At 42.0% G+C, this 12,499-nt stretch overlaps 1 protein-coding gene across 2 annotated transcripts; it reads right to left on the minus strand.

Moving 5' to 3' along the window:
* Nucleotides 1–2,225: 2,225 nt before the first annotated feature.
* pcdh18a (protocadherin 18a) lies at nucleotides 2,226–11,747 on the minus strand. Of its 2 annotated transcripts, none has more exons than XM_086083830.1 (4): nucleotides 8,919–11,747; nucleotides 8,401–8,456; nucleotides 7,091–7,263; nucleotides 2,226–3,729 (listed from the first exon to the last, which is right to left on the minus strand). In XM_086083830.1, the coding sequence occupies exons 1-4, from the start codon at nucleotides 11,391–11,393 to the stop codon at nucleotides 2,939–2,941; spliced, it is 3,495 nt and encodes a 1,164-aa protein (XP_085939956.1). In that variant the 5' UTR covers nucleotides 11,394–11,747; the 3' UTR covers nucleotides 2,226–2,938. The 2 variants fall into 2 exon arrangements, with proteins under 2 accessions (XP_085939956.1, XP_085939955.1); XM_086083829.1 differs by having other exon boundaries at nucleotides 8,401–8,489.
* Nucleotides 11,748–12,499: the final 752 nt, after the last annotated feature.

Raw genomic sequence — 12,499 nt, forward strand, 5'->3', positions numbered from 1 at the left:
AATGGATGTGACCCTGGGAACATGTTTGTTTTTGTTTTTTTGCCATAGAGCCTACTAGAATAAAGTGTAATTGTGCATCCACTACAGTAGATGGCAGTGGTGCCTGCTAACTGAAAATAATTGTCAAGTCCAAAGTAATGTTTACTAATCCTATAAGCTTGTAATTTGCTGGTATTGCCACAATGCAAAGCAGAGGAATAGACATGATAATTTGATGTACCCAATGTATTAAAATGTAAGAAATATAAACACATGTATAGAGAGAGTAAAGTTGTAAAAGATGAACAAAGCAAAAATTCAACAACGACCTCAGCAGTTTTATCACAGTGATGCACATATCTGGTACTGCTTGTATCACGCTGTCCAATATCCTGTTTGCTCGAGTCTGAGGTCATTGTGCTGTGTTTGACTTCGGAAGAAAACGGCGGTCAAGTTGGGATTTCCAATAAGTCAATATTACACAGGCCATCACTGTCTTAATTTCCTGTTTAACAGTGGGACTAGACATTTCAGATGGCTCAGAGTGTGCTCTCTTTTATTATTTTTTTTTTTTTTTAACTTAACACATCACTATTACACGACTAGCCTTATAGTCCCTGGATAACATTTACAGTAAGTGGTTTAAAATAATTGAAAATGTAGTAAGATGATGAGATACAAAATGAAGAAAGCACAGGCTGTGCATATAAATATCTGTCTGTCAAAAAATGAAATAAAACCGAGGGACCGAAAGAACTGGAAAATGAGACCAAAGGAAGCAGGTTTATAAATGAACATGAGTTGAAGACCAGTGAGTCTGCGACTGACAAATAATGTAGGATTTGCACAGACGGTGATAAGGTGGAGGTTATACTTCAATATCCTATCAATGCCACTGTCACAGCTATTTGTTTAAAATTAATTATCTCCATAGCAATAAATCAGCACGACCAAATATTTCACCCAATGTTTTTTTTTCTATTACACACTCCATTACCCCATACCAAAGATATTTCTTGTTGCTAAAGATCATCCATCATGCCTTCCCAGGATCATTTTTAGATGTATTTTGGCTTGTTTTGCAACACTGTTTAAAATGTTAATGTACTTCAACTTATTTATAATAGCCTACTGAATATTTAATAACTTTTTCTTTGGCAGACGATTATCAAAGTGTTGAAAATGAATTTAGTGAATGCGTGTTGAGATCTATACATACAATATGTTGTTACGTTTACTTGAAAGTCATGTATGCCATCATAAATAAAAGTCGATTAGAACAAACAGGCATCAAATCCCTTACAAAGCTGAGCTAATTTAGAATCTTGCATGCTTAGGACATTAACAGCCATTGCTGATTATTGAGGCTTGGTCTTTTTAATGATGAAGACAAATGAGCTCATTATTAATTGTGTGTGTGTGTGTGTGTGGGGGGGGGGGTGTCGGGGTGCGTGCATGTGCGTGTGTGTGTGTGTAGGAAAATATGCCTTACTTGTTTTGTTTGCTCATGGGTACTTACTTTTTTCAAACACACACTGACAAATATGAGAATAAAATATTGAGTTGTTTTAAAAAAGAGGCCAAATTCAACAACAAAGGCTAAATCATGCATTTAACCTCATGAGATGGATCTTGAATAAAGGTAAAGGTTACAATTTGCATGCACACACAGACATCCCGAAGAGAGGCACACACACACAGAGATGGCCGATGTGAATAGGCTTACATGAGAGCACACAAACACACTCTCACGTGTCGGCACACACACGCACACACACACACAGAAACACGTACACAATTTTTTAATAAACGGAATTATACGTTCACATGGCTGTGTTTATCTCATCACGTGCAGCATCACATTTATATTTGCTGAGGAAGAAGACTCACATCCTTGGAAGGAAATTTAAATAAGCACCCAAAAGGGCAATTGGAGGCAGTAATAATAATAATAATAATAATAATAATAATAATAATAATAATAATAATATTAAAATGTCATGCCTATTATTGTAGTCATGCTTGTGAATTGCGGTACAGTCTGTTTGTGGACACTGTTATGGTTGTGCAGTTCAGATGGTCACCATTTGGAGGTGCTAAGAGACAAAGAGGGCAAAATCGAGCCATGAGAAGGAAAATGAAAGTACATTGACATTATAATCGTTATAATTCTAAAGTGAACATACTAAAATTAAAACACAAAGTCAATGTTTCATTTTTCATTCTTCTACTTTATTTGTCTTTGTCATAAGGACACTATACAAAGCCATATTTCAACATGGAACTTCATTGGAATGTGATTTTGTGAAATGGTGCTCACAAACATTCAATACAAAATTAAATACAATTGTTTTATAAAAGTAACAAAGAAGAACAAAGATAGACGCACACGGAATATTTAGACATGCAGTGACAATATAAAAAATAGACATTTGTTTTTTCTTTTTCTGTACAAACATACATAGACACATATAAATATATAGAGATACAAAAGAGTGTATTTTTAAAATACAAAGATCAATTTGTACAGTTACATTCCATGATACCAAAACAAGAGACATAGCACAATATTCAAGTGAAGCAGTCTTTTTCTCACAGACACTGCAAAATAAGATCACGTAACAGTTGGTTTCTCCCGCTGCCATCTGTAAACATTACAAATGATATAAGGGAGTTTAATAGTGGATTCTCTGTCAAAATCACCCACAAACACAACAACAATTGCAGAGTCTGTCCTCTAAGTTTTTGTTTTGAGGTCATTGTGCCACTTCCGTTACAGTGCATTGTTTTACTCTTCAAGTCTCTCATCCCAAATTGGTGAGAGGATATTTGGTAAAACAAACAAGACAGCCATTACAATGAACACAAAGCGTTGATCATATTGATTCTTTATGTCTGCGCGTTGAATTTTCTTTTCCGAGGGTGGTCAAATGACTCAGAGCAAACCGTATTTCACGCTCTAGGTCTGCCTGACGTCCTGCAGGAGTTTGTTTATCTCATGGACCAGTTCGCTAGCATCCATGCCACTCTCCTGGCGGTTCTCTCCACGTTTGCCGCCCTGGTAGAACACGCCATCAAATTCATCTTCCTCATAGTTCTCTGGGATCTCTTCCATGGCAGGGAGCCATTTGAGGTGCGGCGGCTGAGCGTTGGTGGAGGCGGACGATGAGGGAGGGGCTGGGGGAACATGGCTGTTCCCCACAGAGCCACTTCCTGGATTTAGATAGTGGGTATTGGCAGCCCACGTGGCCACACCTGGTGGGTAAGCAGGACCCTTCCCGCCTGGTAACAAGCCTCTACGGCTGTCCTGAGGAACAGCGTTGTTGCTATGGTTACCGGGAACGTTGACACCGCGCCCACTTGCTTTCTCGACGGAACTCGACGAAGTCGGGCCGGTTTCAGTGCACTCGCTATACGAGTCCATATTAGGGGGGAGGAGCCGCTGGAACACGCTGTTCATCTCCGTGAGTAGGGAGCCACCCCCTCCTGCAGGTGCACACGCATCACTTCCTCCCGCCGGACCCGCCTCCTCACTCCCGGGCTCCTTGCCAAAAGTGGAGAAACTCTTGAGCTGATCGGATTCTTCCGAGGACTGGTCATCATCAATTTGAGGTTGCTGCGAAGACTCCTCCCCTGGGATGTACATGTTGTTGCGGTAGTCTGACGAGGATGTGGGTGAGGAGAGGGGAGGCATCCAGCACTGGTCGGAGTGTCCCAGGACCCGGCATTCATCCGTGCACAGTCGCATTGCTAAAGGAAAACAACAAAAAGCATCAGGAGCTAGTCCAACAAAAGATTAAAATGTCCTTATGACACTTTTCACTAGGGATGGGCGAGTACCGATACCAGCATTGGCTGCTCTTTTGTGGCTGTTTTATGATAAAGAACTAGAAAATTAAAATGGGAGGAATGCAAGAATAGAAAATTACCATTAATTTCATGAATGATTTTAATGTCCTTCTATTAGTTTTTAACTTATTCACTCCTGGCCATTTTTACTGAGCCTTTTCATTGAAGCAACCCCCTTCGCTCTGTTGACATTCTGCTGTTTCAATATAATTATAACTACTACTCCCTGTGTGGGGCCTGCAGCGGTCTATTTGGGCCAGAGGTCTTTTGGATGGTACCGCTCCCTGTGGCCGTGGGCTGACATCCGTCTCATGAGCTCCCCTTGGGTGCTTTTCCTCACATGGTTCCTCTGTGCCCCGCCATGTTTTTTTTTTTTACATAGTTCTCAGGTTGCGTGTGTATGTGTGTGAGTGTGTGCGCGCTAATGGAGATGTTGGGGGGAGGTGGTGTGTTGTTTTTTTTATATACTGTAGTATGGATGTTTTAATTACACAGCACTTTAAATTGCATTTTTATGTATGAAAAGTGTTACATAAATAAAGTTGTATTTGGTTTGACGCAATTTTTTTCATACCTACACTGTCATTCATTGTTTTAGGGGACAATTTTAAGTATCAAAAGTACTAGTGGTATCGGTACACGGTATCTGCATCGGTGACCACTCGTACTGAAAAACAGTGGTATCGAACATCCTTCCACACAGAAAAGCAAACTCCTTTATAAACAAGTGCTCAGTGCAAAATAAGTAAAGTCAGATACATCAGAGGCATCACAGTGAGAGTCCGACATAACTGTCATCTTTAATACATGTCAAAAATTCAGAAGTGGAAAAAGAACATGTGCTATTGAGAATTAAACAATTCAACAGTGGGTCGTCTAGTATTGTTTTTTGCATGAAAAGCGGGAAGAATGTGTTCTTCTCATTTTGGAATATTAAAGTACGATGCCTGTTCAATATTTCACAAGGTGGTTCTGTCTTATTCTTAAACCACAGTTTGGTAATTGTTTTTTTTTTCTCTGCAGCCCTTCATACTTCTTATCAGTATGAGCAGATTGGTGCTTTTTTCAGATAAGAATATTGAGGCAGATAAGAAAACAATCACTAGATTTAGATAACTAAATGATTAATTGCTAGATTCCACCCGTGTGGCATCAAAGGTGGCTGATAAATTCATATTTGGTTGATCTTCCTATCATATCACATCTTTGACATATGCAGGGATTGTCTTGCTTCATCATATCCAGCATGATAGAGAATTTAAGCAAATTAAATCCATAGAAGAAACACCCAGATACAGTAATCCTTACTATGCCTTAACTTGTTTTTACATATTAACATAAAAAAAACAGGGGGGGGGAGGTGGGGGTGGAAGCCATTTAAATTGATCGACACTGTCCACCACTCTCTATACATCACAATTAAGATGGTGAATACATTACATGTGCCGCAAAAGACATACGGAGAAGCTCTCCGGGTTGCAGCGGGTGAGAGAGGGACCGAGTGACTGAGTGAGAGAATAACATAATTCTAAAAGCAATTACTGTGAATTCTCCTCAGTTCAGACATGAAAGTGCAACACTGTCACTCAACAGAGAGAAAAAAGAGAAAGAAAAGAAAATGGAGGGAAGGGGAAAAAACAGCACCCTAAGACGCATACCGATGAGTGACAGGCGACTCATCTCCGCTCCAGGGAGGATTTTACAGACACGACTCGGGGGGTAGATAACGCACACACACATACACGCACACACACATACAGAGTGACACAAACAGCCCGGCGCACTGTAACCTCTCTCGGTGTGATAACAAGCGTGGAAATGGGGTCTGTGCGGAAGAATGGGCAGAGCACAATGGGATTGTGTTTTGGGCCTGCTGAATGGCTGTATAGGCAGGTGTATGGACTATTAGTTGGCTCAGGCCTGACCTGTCCATAGTGCAAAAATTTGTCAGGCAGGATGTCCACAAAATTGCTGGGAGCAGTGCAGAGGAAATGGCTCAATTCAGTCTCCTTCCACAGTGATATTACCTCTGCCAAGGAGGTTTGTTTGTTTTCTCCCGTGGCTTTATCTGTGAATGACTTCCATAGCTGCAGATATAGATAAATCAACGTGGTTCGATGACGGTATCATGGATAGTTATTCTTCCAGCTGATTTTTGTTATTTTTTGGTAGGCAATACATCTGTGTCACATCTTAAAAGATTTGAATGCAATAATTTTTGCAGGGTCAAAAGTTGCACATTTAAACCGAGTTTCATCCAGCTCTGATGCAGATTGCAAGTGGCAGCAATTCAAATTCAATTTGGAAAATCACATCTAACATCCGTGTCCATCTATAGTAGAGACGGACAACTGGCAGGCCGCGGTCGGCCACATTCCCTACAAAACAAACGTTTTTTGTTGTTATTTGGGGGGGTAGGCTAAATGAATTATTATTATTATTATTTATTTTTTATTATAATTATTTACATTTTGTTTTAATTCTTAAAAAAACCCACTGATGAACACACAGTACACATTTTCCACACACAAAAACGAGGTAAATGGAGGAAAACATTCTGGAAAAATTGTGAAAAATCCCAAATGTGAAAAAATGGGGTTGGAGGTTTGGAAAGAAAAAATCTGCACATATTTGAATCTTATTATGCAGGGGTCTAATGCAGTTTTTAAATTGTATTATTAACAATCACCACTTGATGGCAGACATGGCTTTATTGCACTTACAGAGTGTAAAAATGCCCTTTACTACAACATGAGTAGGCCTAATATATATATATATATATATATATATTGCAGGTTTGGAATGAAATGAAAACATTGTACCTCAATAATATTTTTTTTTGGAGAGAGTTGACTTTTGTGAAAAATGAAAAAAAAATGTGTTTAATGTTGGTTTCTTGTTCAACAGTTATGTGCCATCCTTGAATGGTATTTTTTATGCAAAGGAGCCCTTTGCACTGGAAAGAAGAAAATACAGTATATCAAACCATTTGTTCTTGAATCAGGATAGTGGATCTTTTATTGGCCTGCATTTAGAAATTAATTGTAAAAAATCGAAAACGTATTCATCCCTTCGCCGCATATGCTATCTTGAGAGGCTAAAACTGTCTTCATCCCTTTTGCTTGATGAAATTAATTAGAGGTGTGATTGTGTTCTAAGGTGCGATGAGAGTGTGAGGCTGTTGGAGGTGTGTGACTCAGCAGAGCAGAGCCAGTTGAACAGTTGCAACAAGACATGATCAGAATCCATCAAGGGAGCTTACCTGGATGGAGGCGGTGGTGCATTTCAAGATGTATCAGGTCAGAAAAGCCTTCACCCAGCAGCAGCCTGTCCACGGGAGATTCTCTCCCCATTTCACAATCACTGTCCCCCGCCTCACTGTCCCCACGTCCACTGTCCTTCAGGCTGAACTTGTCCATGTCTTGTAAAGCATACCTGGATGAAAAATCAAAAAGTGCATGTTCAACGCATGGACAAATTGTAAATTGGATCTCATGTTGTGTTTTATGAAACGTCTGCAGGGCAGACATTTTAATTAGTCAAATAATTTCAGTTACATTTCCAAATAAGCTTGTCCCATTTGTACTTCATGATATTAGGGCTGATAAATAAATATATGTCAAAAGTAGGGGTGTCAAAATGAATGCGTTAATTTAAAGTTGCTTTAACGCCGCTAATTTTTTTAACGCACGATTAATGACTGACCCTTACTTGGAAACCCAGTACTGGAGGAATTCCAGTCGCAGCGCAGCAGACACGTCCATGTCAAAATTTAGCCTGTAATAAATTTAATAATAATGCATATAATTGTGGAGATTGGGGTCAAGTTATATTTTACAATTTTAAAAATGTGCATGTTACTTTATATTAAAGATTAGATAGCGCTTAGTATGAAAAGAAAAATGCACAGAGCTGTCACCAACGTCTTACAAATACAATTATGCCATCTAGTGGCAGAATAATTACCTCAACACAAATCAATGTCGCACTCTTTTTTTTACAGTACAGTACATATTTTTAATTTAAACTAAATTTTTTGAGTTATTATGAAATGACTGTATCAATGACTAAAAGATGCAGCCATATTTCTATTAGTTTAACATTCCCCCCACACTTTTTTTGTTAACAAGAGTATGAAAAATTAGGAAAAAAACATTTTATTATACATTTTATTGTACATTTAGAACATATTTGAGATTAATCGTGAGTTAACTACTGAAGTAATGCGATTAATTATGATTAAAAAAAAAAATTAATCGCCTGACACCCCAAGTCATAAGTATTGATAAGTCTATCAAATTATGTTATAAGCAGCACCAAGTAGTAATACTTTCATACTCCAAATGTGTTCCAAAAGGAGACGAGCAATAATTGGAACATTCTGAAAAATGAGCTGAATATTTTGGAAAGTGAATGGCACTGGTATGCATGTTGACATTTGAAATATGGAAAAAGAAGACAAACTATACAACAGGTTGTTGAACATGTCGCACAGATGTAAATCATAGACAACAAAGTGGTATTTAAAAGGTGAATAAAAATATTTTGACAGTGTTGGGGCCGAGGGATTACCTGTAGCTGCGAGAGTATTTGTTGCCACGGAAACTGGGTCTGGGCTGGTACTGGCCCTGATGGAGCATGGACAGAAGCTGTGAGACTTGCTGTATCCAAAAATAATAAAACAAATGAACAAAAAATTGGGGAAAAAATGAAAAGGGTTGGGGTGGATTGGGAATAACAGATGGAAAATAAAGGAGATAAAGAGAGAGGGTGGGAGAGAGACAAGACAAGACAAAAAATGGATGAGTACACAAAATGAATGATGGAGAGGCTGCTCAATATGGATGACACAAAATGGATGGTGTTAAAACAAAAAGGGGGGGCTTGCTCATGGGAAAGTGAGTCTCGGTGAATTCGGAGACACATGACTGAGGGTTATCATGGATTTGGACAAACAAAGTCAAGACAAAGACATGGCTGTATCTATCAATACACTTGATGAGAGTTTTTACAACTACAAGGAAATTCTACCACACACAGGGCGGGGTGTGTGTGTGTGAGTGTGTGTGTGTGCGCGCGCGTGCACTCACCTCCACCTGTGGAGTTGTATGTGCCAGCTCCAGGGCAAAGCTCTCTGGAATGTGATTGGATGAGATTGTCACCAGGCTGTTGAGGGATTGGCGACTGTGGTGATTCTGCCTGCTCCCCATCTGGGCTCGGTCCAAGGGGGGCGTGGCTGAAGGTGAACGGTGATGCGATCTGATTGGTAGGGTGCCGTTCACAGTGGGGACGAGGGTGATGTCTCCTTTGTGGATCTGCCGTGAGGGCTTCCTGGGGTGGTGCTGGTGGGTCGACTCGGCGACCCGGCAGTTGTAAGATTGCCTCGTCTCCTTCTTCTCTCTGTTGCAGTGAGCGGCAAACACCACCATGATGACCAGCAGCACGGCGCAGATGGCCCCGAGGGAGATGATGATAATCAGCGATGCGTCAAGTGGAGACTCCCCTTGGTCCATCACTTGGACGTGGTTCTCCACATTCTCATGCAGGTTGATCCTTAGAACTGCTTTGGCACTGAGGCTCTCGCTTCCCTGATCCCTCACCACAACAGTTAACTCAGTATGCTCACGAGGGAAGTTCTCCAGACTGGCGTTGGCGTGAATTTCACATGTTCTCGGATCGATAATGAAGAAGCCTTCTTCATTGCCGCTGACGATGGAGCAAACGAGCTCAGAATTGATCCCCGTATCGCGGTCATTCGCCTTGACCGAGGTCACAAGATGTCCAGCTTCAATGAACTTTGACACTGGGACATCAGCGCTGAAGTTCCACAGCTGCGGGACCACAATCACTGGAGGGTTGTCATTCTCATCCAGGATGTTGAGAACAATGGTGGCATTGCTGAACAGTGGTGGCTTTCCAGCATCTTTGGCCTGCACAACGAAGGAGATGCGACTCACATCCTCCCTGTCAAATGTGCGCAGAGCGTAGATTGCACCATTGGAGGGGTCAATGGTGACGTAAGTGGAAATGGGGCTCCCGTGAACTGAAGTGTCCAGAATGGAGTAGATCACCTGCCCATTGACATCCAGATCTGGGTCTGCTGCCATGATGGAGGTCAAATATGCCCCTGGAGCGTTGTTCTCAGATTTAAAGATTTCAAACTGTCCCTTCTCAAAATGCGGCGGGTTATCGTTTTCATCAGTTACATGCACAGTGAAGTGTTTGACGGTGGACAGGCTAGGCGTCCCTTTGTCCTCTGCCACCACAGTCAGACTGAACTCTGACCTCTTCTCTCGATCCAGAGACACATTAGTCAGAATCATGTAGTTGTTTTCATATGTTTTCTGGAGTTTGAAATAACCTTGACCATGAAGCTTACACTCCACTTCTCCATTCAAACCAGAGTCCAAGTCCTCCACCCTCACTAAAGCTACAAACGTATCAAATGGAGCCGCCTCTGATATATAAGCTGCATCCCCATTGCCCTGTGAGGACATGATATTTATGCTAATGTCTGGTTTGTTGTCGTTTACGTCAACCACTTTGACCAGGATCTTGCAGTGAGCCGGCATGGAGTTTGGACCCATATCTTGAGCTTGCACGTCAATGTCATAGGAATTAGCAGCCTCATAGTCTACACGAGAAATGAGGGTCAGGTGACCGCTGTCTGGGTTAATTTTGAACGTCTCCATGATTTTGGGGGACACGTGACTGCTGAATGAATAGACTATTTTGGCATTCGTCCCGTCATCTGCGTCAGTGGCGTTTAAGTCAATTAACAGAGTTCCAACAGGTGCATTTTCAGGAAGATTGATCACATAGGAGGACTTGTCAAAAATCGGGCTGTTGTCATTTGAATCTGCGACGTTGATCTTAAGCAGGGTGGTTCCGGTTCGGGATAGAACACCTCTATCAAAAGCCGTGTACTGAAGTTCATAACTGGAGCGCACCTCCCGATCCAGCTCTCGGAGTACCACCATCTCAGCATATTTTGCCCCATCGGTTCTGGACTGTATTTCAATGTTAAAAAAATTGTTGGGCTCTAAGGCATAGCTGTACAGGGAGTTCTCGCCCACGTCTGGATCCGTGGCGCTGTCCAGGGGAATGCGCGCTCCGACAGATGCGCTCTCGGATATTTCAATGGGGATTATGGCACGGGCAAACTGTGGCGGGTTGTCATTGATGTCCAGCACTTCCACCTCGACGTGGAAAAGCTGCAAGTGCTCCGTGGGCAACGTGAGCACGTCGAAATGGATCGAGCAGTTGAGATTCTTTTCACAAAGTTTTTCTCTATCAATTCTGGACTTGATGCTGATTTCTCCGTCCTGCTCGCGAACCGCGAGAAAGGATGAACTCCCTCTTTGCACGGCTCGGAAGCGCAGCGACACCGAGCTCGGAAGTTTAGCCAGAACATCCGCGACATCATCTTTTAAACGAGCAATAACCGTGCCGACCTTCTGTTCCTCGTAAATCTGATATCGCAGTGTCTTACCGGAGGCGTGAAGCGGTGACAGCACGAAAACCATGAAAAAGCCCCACATTCTCAGCTGAAAGAGTCCTGTCATTATGTCCTTTTGTGGTCGAAATCAAGCAAAAAGAAGCTCCAAAATGTTGCAGAGGTCACTTCCAGATTTAGGCAACTGGATGAGGTGTTCCCAGTTGCATTGCTCCTCTTGAGACAAAAATACAGTCATATACAATATTGGCTGAATTGCGCCAGTTTTGATTCAAAATACCCCAATTGCGCTGTCATACAGATCTGTTGCGCACATCGAGTTCGCATAACAACAGCCTGTATTGAAGAGTGCGCGCTTCTCCCCTCCCTGCGTGCGTCCGTGCGCCTTTCACTCTCCTCTACTCCCTCTCCCTCACTTTTTCTCTCTCTCTCTCTCTGTCTGAGGCGTCTTTGCACTGAGACTCACTCAAAATAACCCGCCTCAACATTAGCTTCTTCTTCAATCAAATACTGGCTGGGGGCCACACAAACTGGTGGAGGAGGCGCAAGAGGAGATGGAAATAGGAAAACAAGGGGAGGGGGAGAAACCCCGCCTTGCGGGGGTTCACTTTCCCCACATTTCACACTAACCGCACCCCAGCCCCCCAACAAACACACACACACACACACACACACACACACATTGACAAGTAATAAATAAACCTGTCGAAGAAAACATTCATTCACAGTTTTGTGACATTTTCACTATAGGCCAACTATAAAACCACAGGAGGACCTAAAAGTCCTGCCTTGGGTCTGTTCCCCTCAACAGTATGGAGGCAACTTAACCCAGTCATTACCAAAATTATTAACTCTCTAGCATAGCTCAGCCATGAGCAGCTGTCACCCAACTCCTGCGCAAAAGTCTTGTATGCACAGTAGTATTGCTATCTCATCTGAAGTTGCAGTCCACACTTGGCACCCTCTCCCTCCGTGCTCTTTGTTGAGAGGGTTTAGAGCGCATTATACTTCTTTTTTTTCCCCACATCACCTGTGCTTGTGTGAGAAGAGAAGCCTGTTAAGCTGTGTGGCGAATCGTATTAAAGTGGCGTCTAATGGATGCATTTAAATATTGGGTCACGCTGTGGAACACTTCTAGTCTCGTGCTGAAATCTATTCATCATCACTCCAAACTCTCCTGCTGGATGCATGCATGTTCGCAAAAACAATGGTGTT

This window comes from Leptonotus elevatus, chromosome 8 (assembly GCF_054856555.1).
Source record: "Leptonotus elevatus isolate MCC_2025b chromosome 8, RoL_Lele_1.0, whole genome shotgun sequence".
Classification (NCBI taxonomy): Eukaryota; Metazoa; Chordata; class Actinopteri; order Syngnathiformes; family Syngnathidae; genus Leptonotus; species Leptonotus elevatus.